The 22,320-nt window shown below is 39.9% G+C and overlaps 3 protein-coding genes across 9 annotated transcripts in view; 2 read left to right on the top strand and 1 right to left on the bottom strand.

Annotated features, from left to right (window-relative positions):
- slc33a1 (solute carrier family 33 member 1) lies at positions 1 to 6,655 on the top strand. 6 transcript variants are annotated; one of them, XM_054596988.1, is made up of 10 exons: positions 24 to 105; positions 765 to 826; positions 1,207 to 1,631; positions 1,778 to 1,931; positions 2,029 to 2,224; positions 2,350 to 2,549; positions 2,681 to 2,865; positions 2,962 to 3,079; positions 3,983 to 4,198; positions 4,291 to 6,655. In XM_054596988.1, exons 3-10 carry the CDS (start codon positions 1,249 to 1,251, stop codon positions 4,456 to 4,458), a joined length of 1,620 nt encoding a protein of 539 aa, XP_054452963.1. In that variant the 5' UTR covers positions 24 to 105; positions 765 to 826; positions 1,207 to 1,248; the 3' UTR covers positions 4,459 to 6,655. The 6 variants fall into 6 exon arrangements, with proteins under 6 accessions (XP_054452998.1, XP_054452963.1, XP_054452979.1 ...); XM_054597004.1 differs by having other exon boundaries at positions 55 to 69; XM_054596996.1 differs by lacking the exon at positions 24 to 105 and adding an exon at positions 117 to 270.
- A 99-nt stretch (positions 6,656 to 6,754) lies between these two features.
- Positions 6,755 to 15,898, bottom strand: rps6kb1b (ribosomal protein S6 kinase b, polypeptide 1b). Its single transcript, XM_054611329.1, has 15 exons — positions 15,727 to 15,898; positions 14,306 to 14,349; positions 14,065 to 14,185; positions 13,823 to 13,891; positions 12,091 to 12,238; positions 11,843 to 11,900; positions 11,398 to 11,498; positions 10,916 to 11,006; positions 10,698 to 10,788; positions 10,501 to 10,608; positions 10,332 to 10,394; positions 9,966 to 10,043; positions 9,603 to 9,710; positions 8,589 to 8,701; positions 6,755 to 8,123 (listed from the first exon to the last, which is right to left on the bottom strand). The coding sequence occupies exons 1-15, from the start codon at positions 15,793 to 15,795 to the stop codon at positions 7,868 to 7,870; spliced, it is 1,518 nt and encodes a 505-aa protein (XP_054467304.1). The 5' UTR covers positions 15,796 to 15,898; the 3' UTR covers positions 6,755 to 7,867.
- A 1,734-nt stretch (positions 15,899 to 17,632) lies between these two features.
- The window catches only part of tubd1 (tubulin, delta 1), a 146,730-nt gene continuing 142,042 nt past the window's right edge, over positions 17,633 to 22,320 (top strand). The window contains exons 1-8 of one of the 2 annotated variants that reach the window (XM_054615745.1): positions 17,633 to 17,864; positions 18,700 to 18,847; positions 19,638 to 19,854; positions 19,942 to 20,173; positions 20,360 to 20,524; positions 20,649 to 20,777; positions 20,896 to 21,079; positions 21,210 to 21,318. In XM_054615745.1, coding sequence (XP_054471720.1) covers positions 17,714 to 17,864; positions 18,700 to 18,847; positions 19,638 to 19,854; positions 19,942 to 20,173; positions 20,360 to 20,524; positions 20,649 to 20,777; positions 20,896 to 21,079; positions 21,210 to 21,315 — 1,332 coding nt within the window. In that variant the 5' untranslated portion in view covers positions 17,633 to 17,713 and the 3' untranslated portion in view covers positions 21,316 to 21,318. Of the gene's footprint in view, positions 17,865 to 18,699; positions 18,848 to 19,637; positions 19,855 to 19,941; positions 20,174 to 20,359; positions 20,525 to 20,648; positions 20,778 to 20,895; positions 21,080 to 21,209; positions 21,374 to 22,320 lie in introns of those variants that run through there. The other variant, XM_054615669.1, reaches the window with a different exon arrangement.

Genomic DNA, 22,320 nt, shown 5'->3' with positions numbered 1-22,320 from the left:
GCTGTAGGAGCCGGACACATTTAGACGTCGCACACGCCGCACTTCCTGGATTTTCTACAGGAGGTGTTTGTGTGTATCGGTGTAATAACCAGTTTTGAGTGAAACGTTAGTAATTTTTCTTGTGTTTCTTACCTTTTTTTAAGATTATACACATTTCCTGTTGCATGAACATAGAATAAACCCGCCTTCCTGTTGATTTTCTCTGTAATTCATCCGATTGTTTTCATTTTTTCTGGCATTACATGTTTGGCATGCTGCGATCATCACCAGGTACACATGAATGAATCTACTGCCTGTTTGATTTCACTTGACCTTTAATGCATGTCCTGTGTTCGTCTTTATATATACTATATATATAAATAATACTATGCTATAATCTATTGATTTTTATAGTTTTGCTAATTTAACTGTGTTGTCTTTTTTTATATGGTAAATTAACATGTTATGATTTTAAGGTGACAATAATTGATTTATCTTCCTCATGAAGCCTTGATTGCTCTCTGTGTGAGACTGATGGTGGCAGTGAGTCCAGCAGAGAGTAAGCGAACACATTGAATGAGTTTAGGACTTGTGTTACACTGACAATAAAAGACAATTTGTCTTTTATTTCCTTGTATTGTGCTCTATAGTATGAAACACAAAGCTCTTAAATGTTCATTTCTAACCAACGTAATCCTGGATCTATTTGTTATCCTCTAGAAATGTCACCTTAACCTTTCACCCGAAGAATGACTTGACACTTTTTTTTTCCTTCTTTTGCACAGACTTCTGCCTTTATATATTCTTTTTATCCTGTTTTTGGAAGAGTACAAACACTGTATACACTGTACGTAAGATATGAATCTGCTCTTCATCATTCTAGTCAGTCAGAAGCTCACTTGACCAGTTTGGTGACTGCTTTTGGTCAAGCATAATTCATATTTCACTGCTTGTAGTTCTCTGAATGTTTTGCCACTCATCCTGTTGGCTGTTCGCTACCATTACACAAATCGTTCTATTCAAAATATTGTATTCTACTTTATTCCATTTGTTTATTGTATCGTTATTCTTGCTAGGATCAGCTTGTCTGCCCGTGATGTTCTGTACCTTTTTGCTTTTATGGCTATGGCTTCAAAACCATAACAACCTTAAATGGAATTCAAATTATTGCAAATATATGGCAGTGATGGCAGACATTCAATAGTTCCCTATCATCTTTTTCTGCAGATTTGCTGAGGGCACAGCAGGTTTGAAGCCCACTGTTCCAACATGGAGCACTCAGATTTCACGACCCACAAGAACGGACGGCAGAGGAAGGTTGCGGTCATGGACACTGGAGGGACGAGCTCCTCTGAACCAGACGTAGAAGACGATACGGAGAGTCTTATTAAAGTGTTGAACTTTGAGGACAGGAGGCACAGAAACCGGCCTGGGATCCGGGGCCAGTTGGGGAACGTTGCGCTTCTTCTGTTTCTATACGTCCTACAGGGGATTCCTCTGGGACTGGCTGGTAGCATCCCTCTGATCTTACAGAGTAAGAGCGTCAGCTACAAAGACCAAGCCTTCTTCAGCTTTGTCTTCTGGCCTTTTAGTCTCAAGCTCCTCTGGGCCCCACTGGTGGACGCTCTCTACTTCAGCAGGTTTGGTAGAAGGTAGGAAGGACACATGCATACTGTTCGTGTTGATGTTTTCATCTGTGTGGAGGATTATATTTGCTGCCGCCTATTTTTTTCATACACAGTGTATCTACTTCCAAATATATATATTTGTTTTTTAACCTCCCATCTTGTTTTATTAGAAAGTCATGGCTGGTGCCCACACAGTACCTGCTAGGCCTCTTCATGCTCTACCTTTCTGTGACGGTCAATTCACTGATGCAAAGTGAGGGAGGACCGAAGGTGTTAACACTCACTGCAGTTTTCTTTATGCTTGCCTTTCTGGCAGCCACACAGGTAAGCGGACGCAAACACTGTGACACCAACACACATTCAGGACGATGAATAGTTTTTCTTACTTCCTCCAATCGCTCTACCTTCTCTGCTTCGACAGGACATAGCTGTGGATGGCTGGGCTCTGACTATGTTATCCAGAGAGAATGTGGGATATGCTTCTACATGCAACTCTGTGGGCCAGACAGCTGGATACTTCCTGGGAAATGTGCTCTTTCTGGCTCTGGAGTCTGCAGATTTCTGCAACAAGTACCTCAGAGTAGAGCCCCAGGACACGGGCATCGTCACCTTGTCAGGTATTATTTATCCCTGACCTCAGACAGTGTTTTTTAATACTTTACAACAGTTCAGTTATTTTGGGTGACATGTTTAATTAAGTGTAATTTATAATGTTCTAATTCCTACTGTTCTTTGGCTTCAGAGTTCTTGTTTTTTTGGGGAATTGTGTTCCTGATTTCTACGACTTTGGTAGCCGTCATGAAAAGGGAAAATGAGCACGTCAAAGGAAAGCAGAGAGTCCATAAGGAGACACAGGGCGTCATGGAAACCTACAAGCTGCTGTTCTCCATCATCAAGATGCCCACAGTCTTCACCTTTTGTTCACTGCTTCTCACGGCTAAAGTACTTGAACATTTTTTGGGGTTTACTTTTGAAATATGACTTTGAAAGTGTTGCTTATGCACATTTGCTGTTTCACAAAAATATTGAATGTGAATTAAATATCTCTCATGTGTCTTCTCTTTGTGTGTTAGATTGGCTTCTCGGCAGCAGATGCAGTGACGGGCCTGAAGCTGATGGAGGCTGGAGTTCCCAAGGAGCAGCTGGCACTGCTGGCAGTGCCCATGGTGCCTCTGCAGATCCTACTACCCGTGATCATCAGCAAATACACGGCAGGGCCTAGACCTCTGGATATCTTCTACAAGGCCTTCCCTTTTAGGTCGTGACACACATACACACACAGGTTCAAAAACCCATTCATACACACATTCAACAAACTAAAAGCTGACAGAGTGTTGCCGGTTTGTGGTTGCAGGTTGCTCATAGGACTGGGTTACGCTCTGCTGGTGTGGTGGACGCCCAGTTTAAAACATGAAGGAGCGTTCCCTGTTTACTACTACGCCATAGTGCTGCTTAGCTACGCATTGCATCAGGTTTGTATTTCTGTTACTCCCTTTAATGTCTTGTTTTTCTCCCCTTTACTGCCTTTAGCTTAGCCCTTATCATAGTTTTCCCAGGTGTCAGGATCTCAGCAATGTGCAGATAGCAACAGTCTGCTGCCTAGAAAAGGCTTTTGACCCTCAGCGCATTATAAACAGAACTGTATGTCCAAGGGTCGTAAGATGGGTTATGGAAACTTGCTGCAATGAGCTAGTACAGTCAATCTAAAAGTAGAATTTTAATTTTGTTCATGACCAGATACTTGCAAAACCAAATAGCACATTTCAGCATGCCAAACTAACATGGTTATCATGGTTATCATGGTAAGCATTGTACATGTTGGATGTTAGCATTTAGCTCAAAGCACAGCCTTGCAGTGCTGCTAGAATGGCTGTAGACTCTTAGTTTAGTTGTGTTGTTACTACTGTAGCAATTAAAAGTGAATCATCTTTGTAATCTATTAAAACAGACAGACACACAAAGGGATGTTTGTCACCGTCTCCTTTTTCAGTAGAACTGTACATGAAGGCAGATGAGTTCCTTTTTCTCTCATTTCCTGTCTCTGTCTGCAGATGTCACTGTGACACAGAAGAAAATCTAAAGTATCAGGGACAGGAACATAATTATCCCCTCTCTCTTTCTTTTTTACATTTCTGGCTTATTTGAGTGAAGGAGGTTATGTTGTCATCGCTGTTAATTTGTCTTTCAACAGGATGTAAAGAAATAACATTTTATTGATCGTATATTTATTCTTTTTTTCTGAACCTTGGATTTTTGCCATCAGGTGAAACCTCAGTTAAAAATAAATACATTTATCTGTTAAGAAGTAGTTAAATATAATGGTAAGTTTGACATTTGATCAGATTTAACAAACGTTTCCCCTGTTGCAACCCCAGGTGGCGTTATACAGCATGTACGTGGCCTGCATGGCCTTCCATGCCAAAGTGAGCGACCCCCTCATCGGCGGGACCTACATGACCCTGCTGAACACGGTCACTAACCTCGGTGGAAACTGGCCCTCCACGCTGGCTCTGTGGATGGTGGATCCGCTGACCTTTAAGGAGTGTCAGGGGGCCGTCGGGCAGAGCTGTGGCTCTCCAGAGGGGGCAGGGGTGAGTAGGCAGTACCGGAAAATCTACGCAGTGGTGTGTGTAATTACCTAGACTTGATATATTGTTTCCTTTGTCCCTGTTCCCGTCTCCAGCTTTGCGTCAAGGAGGGCGGTGTTTGCGTGACTACGCTGGACGGCTACTACGTGGAGTCAGTGGTGTGTGTCGTCATTGGGTTGGCCTGGTGGGTGTGGTTTGGGAAGAAGATGAGGCGCCTGCAGGATCAGAAGCCCGCTGCCTGGAAGTGCAGAGCTATTCGGTGATGACACTTTCATCAGAACCACAGACTTTTTATTTTATTTTTCTTCAAGCACCTCTGCATACTCCGCTGAATGGTGGACATCCTGTTATTCCATTTAGTCCAGCTGGTCATGCTCGTCATGCTCTAGCTGCTGCGTCAAGCAAACACACACACATTCTCAACTCTGTCCCCTTGAGGTACATACATCTGATAAAGGACACCAGTGGAGGTAAAAAAGTCTGTGTCATCGTTACTCGTGTGCCCTGAAAACTGAAACAACCGGTCATACTAGTTTAGAACTTCTTCTTTTTTTTCTTTCTGAAAGCATATTCTGTTCCTTGGAACAGCTTAACCAAACAAGAGCTGGCTCAAAGAATATGTTACAATAACTTTATGTGTGTGTTTTCCCTTGTTTAGATTGCCAGTTTGTTGAGTTTACTATGTGGGAAGTAAAAGTTCAGTTGTTCTGTGCAGTTTTTGCCTTTTGCCCCAAATAGGAGCAAAAATAACTTCTGGAACCAACAAGTAAACTCAGCACTTCAGACTGCTGTTAACCTTCCTGGCCAGTCACCATTGAATCTATATGAACAGGATACTAGAGGTAAAAGTGAAGAGTCTGGCTGGCTAAACCCAGTATGAAGACTATCTTTGATTGCTGCTTGACTCAGAACTGAACTGAACTGAACCAAACCAAACCAATGTTTTTTTTTTAAATCATTATTTAAATATATTTTTCTTCCTCCTGTGATTTGTGCCTTGTTTGGTGTTTCAAAGTCTTTCAAAACCATCATAGCTTGAGTTAAATAAGTTGTTTTCTGGTAATGTACTGTAGTTTGGTATCAGTTTTTATTACAGCAGTTCCTCTCTTTATACTCTGACGCTGAGCACACATTCCTCTTGAAGAACTTTATTATTATTATTACCAATATCATTAATGGTTAAATGAACTGAAATGTCTGAAATATTAAATGCCTTTCTTGGAGCAATCGTTCCTTAAAACGGATCAGTTGTATCCATTATAGGGCCAAATCAAATCTTTAATAGCATTATTGGACAGTGCAGCTTTGAACTGTTGGGTATTAAAAAAACAATATTTGCATATTCATTTTTATTTCAGGCAGGTCCTAGTAAGTCTCTCAGCATTTTCCAGATTTATAGATGCATTATTATTCAAATACATTCTATGTGAAAGGCCACTATGCTGTAAATGAACTATTAATGCAACAATGTATTACAGGAGTCCTAATTAAGACATTTAAATATCCTAGTCAAGTTTTGCAGAGTGGAACATTAACACCAGCCTGAGAAGTATGTCATTAAATACATACGGTGACTTTCTTGCTCCCAAAACCAATGGAGATCCCACACCAGCAGCCTTGGAGAGACACTTGATAAGCAGATGCCCTGTTTATGTTTCCATGTTGTACGTAGAACTGAATGTTACATTATTTTCTCTAAACAAGCATTGAAGAACTGCTCTGTCAAATGTAAACACTGAAGCACACAATCAGGGTTCATTTGTGACTCATCTGACATAGTTTGATTCTGATGCCGATTTTGTGAACTACATATAAAAGGTCCAATAGTTCCAGATTGCTATGGTAGCAGTTGTTTTTTAGGCCAGTGATTCTTCTGAAATGCACAAAAGTTCCTTATACTACATTATCATCAGTTAAAAGTCATACTGCATGCCCTTGTTTGACATTTATTGGGCCTTTCTTCTGTTTTTGTACCATCACTGTTTTATGACAACACTACTTCTGTAAAGCCTTTTCCTCAGGGCACTATATTTGTTTTGATTTTCTTTGACAAACACATTATTAGACTGTGTGACTGCTGATTTCAGCAACATGTGCATTTGTTTTTATATTTTTGATCAGTTTCAAATAAGATACTTGTATCTTCTAAATTGGCTTTAAGGTGCATTTCAGCTGCAAAAGTAATTTATTTCACATAATCCTCCAACTGAAGTTTATTCTTTCGATGAAAATTTGTTTTTGTTTTACTTTTTAGGCAAAACTTAAAATTTAACAATGAGTCCAAATCCCCAATCATAAAAAGTAAAAGGAGGGCAGAGGGTGTAAGTTAAGTAAGACATTTAAATAAGCTAGCAGAAGCGCTCTATAATGTTCTGATGATGAATGTGAGGATCTTTGACATTCATAGGATGAAATGTTGAGATCTGAAACAAATCTTATACATAATTAAAAAAATATGTGCACTTGGGAAGTCTCCAGATGTGTTTCCTTTCATACAAAAAGACACGATGCATATCTTTTTTTTTTTTTTTTTTTTTTTTACATTTTATTAGAATTTTCCTTGCTTTTTCGGGATTTCTCAAATTTCCCTCCTAAACAAGTGAGCTGATGTAAGAGGCTGCAAATGTTGTCCCCCCCTGAGTTTTTTTTTAGCGTTAAACCCCACAACTGCAGATCCAGATCAACTGGTGCCACAGTCTCCAGTATGAGCTCACTCCGGGGGTCAGACGTCCTGTCAGCGCCGAGGGCCCACGGTCTCCTGGGCAACCAGGGGGTCACACAAAGCAGCACCCAGATCAGTTTGACATTTTTTGGGTGGTCGTAGTGATCAAGCTGAATTATGTCTGGTGATGTGTCAACTAATCCAGTGATTCGTCCTACAGTGACGCACGCCTGAAGAGCAGATAATTCCCACAATCAAATACACCTTTAATGCCAAAAGAATGTAAAAAGTCAACGTGTTTTTTCTTGTTTAACTTAGGCTCTTTGATTCATCATTGATGTATAGCACAGTTAATGCTTCCATTGTGTAAAACATCCTAAGACATGAAGCTATATTCATCAACACCAGAACCTCTGCTTGTCAGCTGCTCACAGGGCTCATTTCTTTTTCAATAATTAACCTAATTCATATTATTTCATTCAGAGCCAGGAAGCAAATTTTTTTTTTTGTCTAAGAAGAACTTTCAAAATCTCCCAATGGAAGCAGTTTGCCTCACTGGCATTCATTCAAATAGCACAAAGCACTTTGGACGTCATCTTGTACAGTAGACTGACTGCATTGTTGAGAGTAAATAGCTTGCATACTGTGTGATACATTGTTGCCTTTTGATTTCCAGGTCGCACAAACGGCTTCGGCTCCTCAAAAGGTTTCTAGTCCTTGTAGTCCAGTTCAGAAAGGGAGGGTCAGAAGACCGAGGTCACGTGACCGGAGGTGTTGTGGGAGAAGTGGTGAGGCGCTGATGTTGTCGGTAGCACTTAACTGCAGCACGGAGTGGAGTCGCAGACCCATGCACTAACTCCAGGTTGTGACAGTATATGGAGTGTGCGGATGTGCAATTTTTGTATCTGAATTGTCTCTAGCATCCATATCTTTTTGCTTTGTTTCTTAAAAAATATCACAAAAAAAAAAAAAGAGTCAAGAAATAAACTTTCCTAAAGAGGCGCGGTGGGTCATAGGTTCATACGTAAATGCTCGGGCCGTTTGGCCGTGCAGGGATACGCCTGCTGCTTCATCTGAGACAGGTTGGCCCCGGTAGGCTGACGGATGGGAAGAGGGGCCGAGACCTCGGAGCTGTTCGTGACGTCCATCTGCTCCGGGGTGGACAGCTCCATGGCCTGGTCCTGAGGTGAGTGGAGGACACTTGGTCCTGCGCCGGGGAGAAGGGGGCTCCGGGCCCAGCATTCCCCGCTGGAGAACTTGAGCGGGCTGAAAGGACGAAGAGGAGAGGAAGGAAACGGAGAGAGATGTAACCGAGAGGCTTTTGTAACAAAGTGCAACATGGAAGATTCGTTTTCATATGTATATCTACTATATTCTTTGTCTTATTGAACTAGTCCGTATGACAAAAAAAGACAAAGCTGTTATTGTTAAGGCTGCAGTTGCCACGACGTGAACAAGTAACCCTCTATATGTAACAGATGAGGGCAGCTAATCAAGTGGGGCTTCAGTCTATATATAACTATAAATAAAATGTGCCTTAGGATTCAAAGTTTCAAGTGTAGCGAAAAGGTAGTATTTTACATACAAAAGAAACCGAAACAAAAATTGGGTGCAACAAAGTGAGGCCAGGTCTCTAAGTGTGAAATATCAGGAACTAAACAAAGACTCGGGTTCATAATAAGGGGTTGATTTTGCCAACCAGTACAGGTGGCTGCAGACACGCTGACATACCTGAGAGGTGTTCTTGGGCTGTCCACGATGCGTCGAGGGGAGCGGATTTTTGGCTCGAATGCGAACCGTTCTTTGATGTTTTCCAGGACTGACGGAGCAACGTATGTGAAACCCTACAGACACAAAGACGAACACAGATACAGTTGGTCACATCTTAGAGGCGGGAATCAGCAATTCAGTGACTTTCAATCCGATATTTGTAGATCCACCTGACTGATTTGGTTATTTATGCTGCTCTCTCTCTCTCTCTCTCTCTCTCTCTCTCAGTATCATGCATAGGCAATCAACTTTATGGGCAAAATACTGATTAACTACAAGCCTGTTTAGAGAATGACCCGTTTACTGTGCGGACCTGTGGTGTCGTTTTTTTACCATTAAGTAACTGAAAAAGGAAGCAACTATGATGGAACTTAATTGTTACCAAAGAGTTTTCCACACTGAATGGCAGAGGATAGTAATGGAAAGTGCAACATTTCAGTGCAAGCTTATGAGTCATTCATTTTCCAAGGAAAAGGCTTTCATGATTTCTCAAAGTGTTCCAGCAAAACATGAGCTTTCTTTCGTGTTGACCAGATAATTAGAATAAGCGCCTTGAGGCTGTGTGCCTCCACCAACCAGCCGTACTGCAGACTGCATCCACGTTTGTGTATCATTTTATTTTATCTTGTTTTTCTTTTACTTGCACTATAATTTATGCTGCTGTAATCCTGTAAATTTCCCCGCTGCGGGACTAATAAGGGATTATCTCATTTTATAAAATTTCATCACTTCATCATTTTATCCTATTAGACATTTGTGTGCAATTGTCATAATAAGTGCATACACGTTTTTGTTATTTTGTTATGAGGTCACAGTGACCTTGATCTTTAACCACCAGATTCTAAATCAGTTCATCCTTCAGACCTTTAGGATCTTTGTGCCAAATTTGGAGAAATAAACACGCTGACTGGACGTATGTATGAACGTACGGGGGCAAAAAAAACAAACAAACAAAAGATGTGAATATGTAGATACCAGGAAGGCTTGATTGGCGCTTTCACTGAGGGTTGAGTCGTCCGGGCTGTCCACTGGTGTCTGACTGGTGAACTTGGAGTCGAACTGACTCACGTCTTCAGCCGATTGCTGCCGTGACAGAAGGGAAGACAAACACAGGTGAGGAGGTTCAGAAACACGAGTAGATGTGTCGACTAACAACACGTAGGTCTGAAACAGGAGAAGCCCTGGCTCGAATTACCAAAACTTGTTCAGTTGGTTCAATCCGGGCAGGTAACCGGAGATAAAACTCATCTCGAGCTCACAATAAAACTTGAATTCGCAGAGATCTAATTTCAACAATAAAAGTTAGAACTGCTTGATGCCGGTTCCTCTGATACTCACCAGGAAAGGTTTGAAGGGGGGCTCCACTTTCCGAGCCAGTAAATCCTCCCAGTTGATGTGTCTAAAGAAGGGATGAGCCTATGGGACATCAAATACAAAGACAAGGCCATAAAAACATAGCTTCTACGTCAGGGAAATGTTAAGCAACTGCAATTCATGCAACAACAGCAACCATTTATGTTTCCACCAGTATGTCCTCAGAGGGTTTGTGGGACTAGGACTCTGTGGTTGTGCTTTCAAACCAAGCTACACTTAAATTAAATCCGTAACAACGTTCTGCAGTAGTACAGTTTTTAGAAGCAATCTCCAGCATCCCCCCCTTTTTCAGCAAAAAAATAATAATCAGGCAATAATGTTCATTCTCACCTGAACCTCTGTGGCATCTCCTGCTCCCGCTCCCAGCCGCGACGAGGCGTTTCTCTTCAACAACTGTACAACCAGCAGACAAGTGTCAACAGAATACTCACACAGCAACTCCACACTTATTTTTGGATAAACACGCGTCGTATATGCTTAAACAAAACCCAGTAAATACCCGTTTCAGGAGATCTCTTGCTTCTTGTGTGAGGTAGGGTGGGAGGCTGAGCTTACACTTCAGGATCTTGTCAATGGTTTTTTTGCGGTTTTCACCAGTAAACGGTGGCTACGGTGGGAAAAGAGAGGACGGGGTTACTCAAAGCATTTTACAGTATTGTAGAAAGCTTTTTTTTATGTTGTGAAAGTTTAACTTACCGCTCCTGTGAGCATGTCGTACATCAGGGCGCCCAGACTCCACCAGTCTACTGCTCTGTTGTGTCCGCTTCTCATCAGGATCTCTGGGGCCCTGCAACAATGCCAGTGCACAGTTCTTACAATTAAATGAATGTAAATGAGTTAACACTGAGCATGAAAGGAAAGGGAGTGTACTAGTGAGCGAGGAAGCAAAGGGTGAATGTGATTGAAGGACTTACATGTATTCGATGGTACCGCAGAAAGTGTGGGTGACTGTGCCGTCATGAATTGACTCTTTACACAGTCCAAAGTCTGTCAACTTTACATGCCCTGGAAGGAAAACAACACATATTCAGATGAAATTTTTTACAATTGTTAAATTGCAACAAGGTCTATATTTACTGTTATTTCTGTGACATGATATTTGTGCACATGGATAGTGATGTTTTACGGACAAATACAAAGAAATTTAAGACATTTTCTTTGGACAAGTTTGAGTTAATTTCATCACATGTATAGGAACACACACACACACACACACACACACACACACACACACACACACACACACACACACACACACACACACACACACACACACACACACACACACACACACACACACACACACACACACACACACACACACACACACACACACACACACACACACACACACACACACACACACACACACACACACACACACACACACACACACCATGGTTGTTGAGCATGATGTTCTCAGGCTTCAGGTCTCTGTAGATGATGCCCTTCTGGTGCAGGTGGCCCAGAGCCATGGAGATCTCTGCCAGGTAGAAACTAGAGAGAAAGACAAAGAAAAGAAAAAAAACATAACTAAATACAATAAACTTCAAGCCGATGAATAGAACCTTATTTTGAAATGACAATCTTCCAGACTGAGACTGTATATCACATGTTTGTAGTCAGTTAAATTGCTGGGTTACTTATACCGGTCTAGCTGTAGTTAGATGCAGTATAATATACATTGTGTGGTGATTTAAAAAATAATAATGAAACTTTGTTCGAGGTGTCCTGACGTACAACTTTCACTTACATTTTCTATGGTGATCTCGTAACAGATACTATTAGTCTGCAAAAATATCTGTGCGTCCCTATTCAACATAAACATGAAGAACACTCACCAGGCCGTGTCTTCCATGAAGATGCCTTCTCTCTCTAGCTGCATGAAGAGTTCTCCTCCTGCACAGGCACACCATTTTTTATGCTATTATCTTTGGTGACAAACATACACCTATCACCTCCAGGAGAAGACAAGCAGGATGAAGTGATTTCACACTTACACAAAATGCATTGATCTTCATGCTGAGTGTGCGTTTTGTACCAGGTTTGTGTGTGTGTGTGTGTGTGTGTGTGTATTTCTCGTACTGACCGCTCAGGTACTCCAGGATGAGATACAGCTTCCCTCCTGTCTGGAAGGCGTAGATGAGATCGACTATGAAGGGATGCTTCACCTCCTCCAGGATGTTCCTCTCTGCCTTTGTATGGGCCGTGTCCTTGGCGTTGCGTACAATCATAGCCTGGTGACCCCACCCACGAAGAAGAACGACAACATTCATCAACTCAAGGGGCAGATGGAAGGGTGAAACAACGGGGATGTTTTCATACGTGTCGATGCTAAATGCTCTAAACGAGAGAAAGTGAAAGTACTCCACGGTACAACATCTGAGTGCCAGGGGTCAACTATGTCAAGATAAGATAAGTGAGTGACATTTCTTAATTATTGCTGATCTAGTTTAGTCAATAAATACAGCTCAACAAGGCAAATCATACCACTTACTCAACACTAAAGCTTTCTATGAATAATAATGATGTCAAGAGCTTGAGCACTACTGTGGTTTTTTATATGAAGTGTCTTCTGATCCGCCTGCTCTCCACACTCTTCCTCTCCTCTCGTCTCTCCAGCTCATGTTTATGTTTGCTAACCACTTCTGTCAGAAAGCTAAAGAGCCGCCTGTCAGCAGCAATGTTGTCTCGGCTTTGAGTGTCAGAGCTACCACAACAGATGGAGCTAAGCCGAGGCTGTGATGAGCCCTTTGATTTGAAATGGTACAGTACGAGCCTGCTGACCGAGAAATCTTTAAATTGTCTTCACAATTAACTTTTTGTTGAGACCGATTATGAATTATGCATTGTGTATGGAATTTTAGGCTCTTTCCTACTGCACCATTGTTTACTTTACTCGAAAAACTTAAAAACTGCCAAAAGTAACTCGCCGTCATCCACTAACTTAGAAACAATGTGAAGCGGGGAAATCTAAATGAATTACAGCATACAGCATTATGTCACTTGTATTACAAGCTAGTTTTAGTTCACAAAAAGACTACAAATATATTTTATCTGAATATAAAAATGATACATAAATGACACTTTAGTATAGAATTACATTTTAAGGTGGAATAACAGCAGACATAGATATGTTCTACATCATCGCTGTTGCAGCTTTATTTAACTTTTAATTCAGTGTAAATTGCAATAAAATGTAACTTTTTCTGCAGTGGGATTATTTTGGAAAAAAAACAGATTTGTAATCCAATTAAATCAGAAAAATCTGTTTTTTCTCAATCAAATGTTGCATATTGTGTATGTGTACACTAGCTGGAGTGTATGTTGCTATTTGTCATGTTGCCATCTACCTGCTGGGTACCCCTAACAGGTTGGAACGGTCATGATTGATGTCTAACTCTGAAATGCTTCATAAATACGGGCCTTGGGCTCTGACCCAACACTAAAGGCCCTCATGAAAGCTTTGCTGCCACTTAGAAGCTGAACGATTGAGACGACTGGTTAAAATCTGGCAGGTCTTCAATGTGTCACCGGGGTCATTTCAGCCAATCAAGCAGATGCAGTGTGAACATCAAGCGGAATGTAATGGGCTGAGGCAGAGTGTTTTTAAATGCCAAGGCTGCAGCAGCGCCGATGGCACCCTACCAAGTAGCAGTGAAATCTTACCCCACCACTGGCTTCAAGGACAGCCAATATTTGCAGACAGAAGCAACATAACGTTTATTTGTAATAACAAGCATGCGATTGCGTTCACAGGATACAAACTGAGAGCAGCAGTAAATTGCTCTAATTATAGTTATTTAAGCAGAAAAATTTACCTTTTTTAAAACTTTCATGGCAAATATTTTGCCTGATGCAGCTCCGACAACTTTTCGAACTTGAAAAACCTGCACAAAAGGGCAAATAATTGACATGTTTAAGATAATCAAATAAACATTTTGAGTCAATGCAAGTAAGTTCTTTGCATTCTAGAGGGAAAATAATCCAAAGTGTGCATTTGTAGGAGTGTGTGCCAAGTGTACTTTCTCAAGGCCTGATGCTTTTTGGTTACAACAAGTACCTTTCCATAACCACCTTTCCCGAGGACCCGCAGCAGCTCAAAGCACTCGGGTCTGATGTTCTCCGTCCCCTGATTGACGTTGTCCTCCGATATCTCAATCTTCTCACAGTCGTCCATGTTGCTGTAGAGACACATTCAGTGCATTGTGTTCTTGTTTTTCACTGATTCCATTGCAAAGACAAAACAAAAAAAAAAAACACATTCATGAACAGAAGCACGGAAGGACATAGTGATAACTTACAACTCAAATCCACTGCACTGGTCCATGATGTCACCGATTTGGACCTGGAAGGAAAAGTAGAAAACACAACATAAACACAAAACAGACAAAAGTCTTTAAACTTTGAAATTCAACAAAGAAATCACAGTTTGATTAAATGACTTTCTTTCTTCCCGTTTTTTTATTTTATTCATCAACTCTGTAGGAGCCTTTAATCACATAAGGACATTTCTGTATTTCCTTTTTTTCCCTAAGGATTTAACGCTTTGTGTCTGTTTTAATACTATGATCATAAAGCATTTATAATACTTGTCATCCGATAAAAATAAATAGCTATGAACAAGATAACGATAAATAATAGAATCAAGCATATTGAAATGGTCATTTTCTTCGAGGATTTGCTGCTTTCCTCTGTTTTAAAATCGTTGTGATCTGATCGTTAACAGAATATTTTGAGTTTTGGTCAAAGATAACAAAAAATGTGAAGTCAGCACCTAGGATACAGTTGACTGTTAAGGGCATTTATTTGCAATTTTTTGTCACTTTATAGATCAAAACAATTATTTAATAATGAACATTTTGTTGTCAGATAAATTGATGATAAAAATATTAATTAGTTGCAGCCCAACTTACATAATATCCTACTGTACAAAAACTTTAGCCAAAATATATCTGCCTATATATAAAGGTGTTTACACTAAACATTGAAACAGCGGCTCTGACTTGCTCTGAATAGTGCTTCATCCAACATCAATGTGATGCAAAATATTAAATTATGAATCTTAATGAAAAACACACACATGATGTCTGCTCAGATTAATACAATCTCCTATTCAATGACTGTTAAAAGCAGGTGGTGAGGGGTTTTGCTGTAATAAGAATACTAATTTGACAATTGCATAAAGCAGTATTTACACATAGTCTAACAATAACAGTTTAATGTAGTTGTTTTATTAAGTCAAATGTGCAGTCATCAGTAGTGTTGTGCTGCTGCATTAAAGGCTTGGTATGAATAAAGACACACAGGCACCAGCTTTATGTCCACACAGTCCTCCTCTGTCACAGTCTTGCCAAAATAAACTGTTGCACACCGAAGCACATTTATCACTGCAGCACCTTTGGCCAAGTAGGGCTCTGATGGCCCAGCTCTAACATGACACTGAGTATATAACAGGGTATAACACAAAAACAACACATGCAGTTCACCACTAGCTATGGCTGCTGGTAAAATAAAAAAAATAACAAGTGACAGCTCTGTCAGGAGAGCTAGCATTAGCCTCTGCTGGGGGGAAAGGCCTGAGAGCTCCGGCTGCAGGAGCAGGCCTGTGGCTGGCAGGCTAACATGCTAACATGCTAACAGCTAGCTACTGCGCGTCAGAGAGTTTTTTTTCCTGCCGTGACAACTCCCCGCAGTCCCGTTCAAACATCTTCCGTCAAAGTACCTCCTCGATCTCATCGTCGGAGACGTTGTCCTCCGGCTGGTCCAGATCAATGTCAAACACTCCGGCCATGGCAGCGCTTTTGCTCGGATCGCTCTGTCACGGACCGCAAGAATAGCAGGCGTCCCCACACCTCATGGACAAGCACACACGGCCGCCATAACCGGCTACTACACTGAGCATGCGCAGTGCAGCGCTCCGCCAAAAGGGGGCGGGGCCCTGAGCGTTCGATTTCACTACAAAATAAAAGTCAAGATTAAATTAACCTCATTTTATATTATTGATATACCTTTTAAAAGCAAGACACATTATAAAGGAATATAACAATGAAAATAAATTTAAAAAAATAAAAAAATAAAAAAATAATTCAGTTCAAATATTCAGTTTGTAGCACTTATTATATTCGTATTAGTCTGTTGCAATTATTGTTTTCGTAGTAATTTGCCTCTGCACTATACTTTTGCTCTGGTTTATGCTTTAAGATGCTTGTTTAAGAAAGGAGATGCACTTATGACTTCTGGTGACTAGTAGTTCTCTTGAATACCTTATTGTAAGTCACTTTGGATAAAAGCGTCTGCTAAATGACTGTAATGTAATGTAATTCAGGTGCATTTAAACATGAACATACAGTACCAGTCAAAAGTTTGGACACACCTTCTCATTCAATTTTATTTTTTTCTACATTGTAGATTAATATTGAAGACATCCAAACTATGAAGGAACACATATGGAATTATGTGGTAAACAAACAAATGCTCAACAAACCAGAATATGTTTTATATTTTAGATTCTTCAAAGTAGTTGAATGAGAAGGTGTGTCCAAACTTTTGACTGGTACTGTACAGCTCTACTAAATACAGACATGTTTTATGCTTTTTTTTAAACAATTGATTAAAAAAAAAAGACAATTTATTCAACGTTAAGGAAACTATGTTGTTGAAATGTTTTTGATGTCTGTCTATTTTTATCACAAACACCCAGGTAAAATAATTCATTAGCATTACTAATAATATGAATAATATCACATCCGAGACTGCAATAATCTTTCAATGTTCAAATCAGAAATCAAAACTCACCTCTTCAAAACTGCTTTTAATGTCTGACTAATGCTGTGTGTTTTAAGTTTTAAGTTTTTAGTGTGTAGCTTTTAAATGCTGTTTTTAAATGTCTGTAAAGAGTCTTTGAGTACTCTGAAAAGCGCTCTATAAATAAAATGTATTATTATTATAATTATTATTATTATAATTATTATAAGATAAGATAAGATAAGATAAGATAATCCTTTATTAGTCCCGCAGCAGGGGAAATTTGCAGGCTTACAGCAGCATAGAGTAAAGTGCACACAAGAGACATAGTAGAAGAAAGACAAGATAAAAATAAAAAATGAAAATAAAAAAACAAGTATTATAAATAAGCAATAAAAAACAGTAGAAAAAAACCCAGTAGAAAAACAGTAAATAATAATAATAATTATAATTATTATTATTATAATTATTATTATTATTATTATAAGATAGATAAGATAAGATAAGATAAGATAAGATAAGATAATCCTTTATTAGTCCCACAGCGGGGAAATTTGCAGGCTTAAAGTGCACACAAGAGACATAGTAGAAGAAAGACAAGATAAAAATAAAAAAAATGAAAATAAAATAAAAAGTATTATAAATAAGCAATAAAAAACAGTAGAAAAAAACCCAGTAGAATTAAGTAATAATAATAATAATAATAATAATAATAATAATATTATTATTATAATAATAATTATTATTATTATTATTATTATTATTATTATTATTATATTACTTAAATTGGATATTTAATATTTTTGTTGGGATTCAAACAAGTTGCAACAAGTCACCACATATGAACAGGAGTTTTATTTTGAAAGTTTGGGCTGGAAATGCCATTTCAACTTCTGGCGGCTGCAGACTTCAGGCAGTGCGTCGCTTCTAGACAACACAGATGCGGACAGCTGCGTGATAAAAACATGTCCATCGTGACAGTCCAGCTCGGGCAGTGCGGTAACCAGGTGGGTCATGAGCTGTTTGACGTCATCAGCAGCGATGCTCTGCAGGGACAGAGGAAGGTTTACAGCACAGCAGCCTGGGAGAGGTTCTTCCACCAAACCACACGTGGAGGTAACAGCTGATCTATGTCACCCTTATGTGGGGGAAAATAAGCATCTAACTAAATGTAAAAGTGTACAGTACCAGTTAAAAGTGTGGACACACCTTCTCATTCAACTACTTTGAAGAATCTAAAATATGAAAACATATTCTGGTTTGTTGTGTGTCAATGTGGATCTCTTGGAGACATAGTAGTGTAATACTTCTAAATATCACCAAATACAACTGATGCTGGCATGAATACCGGTATGGCATTCCCTTTTGCATTTCAAGTGTCTACCATCATTTAACATTTAGCAACTAAAACACTTCATTGGAATCCAACAGATGAACAGTACCAGTCAAAAGTGTGGACCTTCTCATTCAACTACTTTGAAGAATCTAAAATATAAAACATATTCTGGTTTGTTGAGCATTTGTTTGTTTACCACATAATTCCATATGTGTTCCTTCATAGTTTGGATGTCTTCAATATTAATCTACAATGTAGAAAAAATAAAGAAAAACCATTGAACGAGAAGGTGTGTCCAAACTTTTGACTGGTACTGTATAAATACACGATTAACAATGATCCAATGGCACTGACAATAGCCACTCTGCATTATGATTATTTATTACTTTTGATAGGCTACTTTTACTAAGATTTGTAGCAAATACTTCTGATATTATTTTTAAATCTGGAATGCAGGACTTTTACTTTTTTTTAATATTAATTCAACATTTCAATTCAATATTAATCTACAATGTAGAAAAAAATTAAAAAATAAAGAAAGAAAAACCATTGAATGAGAAGTTGTGTCCAAACTGTTGACTGGTACTGTATGTTTAACTGTCATGTCTAAAACAGAGCTCGTAGCCAGGGCGGTGCTGATCGACATGGAGCCCAAAGTGATCAACCAGAGTATGAGCAGGGCTGCAAAGTCCGGCATGTGGAGGTATGGAGAGACTTCACACTTCAGCCAGAAGCAGGGCTCTGGGAACAACTGGGCCAATGGGTATGAACATCTTACCTTTTATGTAAAATATGTAAACACTAATAGTCTGCTTAAAAAAAAAAAGGAAAACACACAAGTGGCTCCTTAAAATAACCAATGTTGTTGTTATTGTTGTTATAGTTGTATGAATATTACAAAGCAAAACAATGGCATCACCTCATGCCAACTCAAGGCCTATTTACTAGCATTTTCCCTGAGCTTTCAACCTCAACAGCTCTTATGAATTCATCTATGACACTTTTAGGACTCATTATCGTTTAACTTATAAGTTAATTATGACTTATTATATATTGTAATTTTCTCTTTTGTCTTTAAGTGTTAGAAAATTGTCAACAATGCCCATTATATTATGTCAGAGCCTAAGTCCTGTCCGTTTAGTATCGTTTATTACGAAGAAAAGCATCAAACCATCACATTTTTGATTGAAACATTTCTGAAACGATTGATTGATTATCCAAACTAGGGACTAGAGATGAAAAATATGTGCACTGTTCCTACCAAATAAACATATAAAATAAAAATAAGTCGACATTTTCTGGTAAATTTTCTGTTGATTCACTAATTCATCAATTCATTCTTTCAGCTCTGAAATTGGGCATGAAAGTACATTATTGACCTTACAAATGGCAGTTTGACAATAAAAGTTAGTAAGCTGCCCTTGAGTTGGCATTGTTTCATGATTTTGTTAAAAGTAACATTACATTTTTTCACAGACACAACACAAACATTCCTCCTGTGTTCAGAAATAAATAGTGTAAAAGCTGGTCACGTGCTTCCTGTATCCCACCAGGTACTGCGTCCACGGGCCTCGTCACAGAGAGGTGGTGGAGGAGCTTGTGAGGCGAGAGGTGGAGCGCTGTGACCGGTTAGCCGGACTCATGGCCATGATGAGTGTGGCGGGGGGGACGGGGTCCGGCGTCGGTACTTATGTTACCCAGTGTCTCCGAGACATCTACCCCAAAACCTTCATCATCAACCACCTCACCTGGCCGTACGGGACCGGGGAGGTACGGAGACCACTATGGAGTGTAAGTCTTTAATATTAGAATAATGAGCTATTAACTCCACTTAGTTTCTTTCACCTGTCCTCTCAGGTGATCGTCCAGAACTACAACTCTGTGCTGACGCTGGCTCACCTCTACCAGCTGTCGGACGCCATCCTGGTGCACGAGAACGACACGGTGCACAGGATCTGCAGCCAGCTGCTCAACATCAAACACATCTCCTTCGGTGACGTCAACGGGGTGATCGCTCACCAGCTGGGCAGCGTGCTGCAGCCGGCGCTCACTGCCGACTCCCAGGGAGTCTACAGCAGGAATCCTCTGGGTGAGATATGCCAGGACACACAGGGTTTCACACATGGCCTAGGTATTTCCTGGAAGTGGATGAGGAGAGATGTAGTCTACAGAAGGAATGTTCAATCTCCTCATTGCATTTACTCTGTTCCATCCTCATGAACCATAACATCTCAACCATAATGTTGACTTTTCTCTTTTTTTTGTCGTTTCTCAGGTGAGTTGGTGAGCGCCCTCGCGTGCCACCCAGAGTACAAGCTGCTCAGTGTGTGCACCATCCCTCAGATGCCCAGCTCCTCCATGGCCTACAGCACGTTCAGCTGGCCAAGCCTGCTCAAACACCTGCGACAGATGCTCGTCTCCAACACCAAGATGGAGGAAGGCAAGTTGTGACAAATTTAACTTGGTCGTTCAAGTTCTTGTTAAGTTTATGGAGCTATTATGTGGCTTTAAAGTGAATGTAATCAGTTAAACACTTCTGAGGATGGTTGTTTGTCTTGTTTCAGGTATAGACTGGCAGGTGCGTCCGTCCGCGGGTTCGGAGCAGACCAGGAGTCTCCCGGGATCCGGCTTCAACCGCTCTCTGGCCAACCTGCTCATACTGAGAGGGAAAGACGTTTACAGCGCCGAGACAGGTCTGGTTGAAATGTATTTATTGATGATATTTTGGACACACACAAAATGTCTTAGATTTGAATTTTTTAACTCTTCAGAGTGCAGAACAAGGGATGTAAATTATGTGCCAATCCACAGGTAGCTTTGAGGACCCGGCCCTGTACACCTCCTGGCTCTCATCAGAAGAAGCTTTCAACTTGTGGAAATCCCCAGTGCCTTTTAATAAGTATGAGAAATGTGCCACGCTGGTCAGTAACAGCCAGGCTCTGCTCCGACCTCTGGATAACATGGTGGGAAAAGCCTGGAACATGTTTGCGTCCAGGTGAGTCAGCCATGATACTTCAGAGAAAAGCTTAAATGTCACTTTTAGGAAATTGCTGGGACCAAAAAACAGTATTGAGTTTTATATCTGGATTAAATATCTTCTAATCATCTCCTTTCCTTTGTTACAGGGCCTACATCCATCAGTACATTAAATTTGGGATCTCAGAGGAGGACTTTCTAGACAGCTTTACATCTATTGAGCAAGTCATCTCCAGCTACAACCAACTGCAATAGAAATGGAGAAAACTAACGAGCACCACCTGGCCCTCTGGACTGTATTTACCAAAAAGAATACCATTTTATTTTTTTTTTAAACATGTAAATAAAAAAATATATATTTTATTTGTTTCGCATTCCAGTTCTCTTGTTAGAACTATTTTATTACATTTAATTAATGATGGACTTTGGGATTAGATCATTTTGTCAACTGCTGCTTCTCAGATTGACTAAACTTTTAAAACAACAAAGATGTGAAGCCTCTAAAGTGCTAACAAAAATGTAAACTTCTACATTTCCATGACAACTGAGTGTCTCCTTCTGCTGAGGAAGTACATGTGTTGTGATCAAAAGCTCCCAAACAGCTACTCTAGTTTGAAAATGTGAAAGTATGTTCAATTAAGCGTGTTCACATATTATATAGGAACAAAGAAAAGTGACAACAGCATCAGTTAACATACTTTTCATAACTTTATTGCTCATTTCTTTTCATTACAGTATGTCCAGATGTGGGATGATCGACATAAAATCAGGGTTCACTAAAGACAGGCCTTTGTTTCCACAAATGGACCAGCTGAAGGGCAGTTTAGACACAAACAAAAAATGCTGAAGGCCCAGAACTTCAGCCAGCTTACAAACTGTTGTTGCCATGGTAATTTTACAGCCAACACCAGTCTGATAAGCTAGCTGACGGGACGGGAAAGTTGATTCAAGAAGTTCTTGAGGATATAGAAAGGGGGTCTTATCCGCAAGCTGGAGTCGACCAGAGTCTCAGACGGGACTTCTCCTCGACTCGGCTGAAAAGTCTGAATCAGGCCAGATAAACAACCACAAGAAGAATTATTAAGGACTGATAATGCTGTTCACTTACCTTAAAAAATGAAGCATTAGCTCCGTCATGAAGGTTTAAAGAAACTTTACAACAGTTTTTAAACATCACAAGATCATAAAATAGCTTACGAGGATGAACATCTAAAAGTTAATCTTCAACTTAAAAAATAAAAGAGAATCAGACTTGGAAAC

The sequence above is a fragment of the Anoplopoma fimbria genome, chromosome 1 (genome assembly GCF_027596085.1).
Source record: "Anoplopoma fimbria isolate UVic2021 breed Golden Eagle Sablefish chromosome 1, Afim_UVic_2022, whole genome shotgun sequence".
In the NCBI taxonomy this organism is placed as follows: Eukaryota; Metazoa; Chordata; class Actinopteri; order Perciformes; family Anoplopomatidae; genus Anoplopoma; species Anoplopoma fimbria.
The sequence above is the reverse complement of the archived record's forward strand: the minus strand, read 5'-3'. Positions and strand labels throughout refer to the sequence as shown.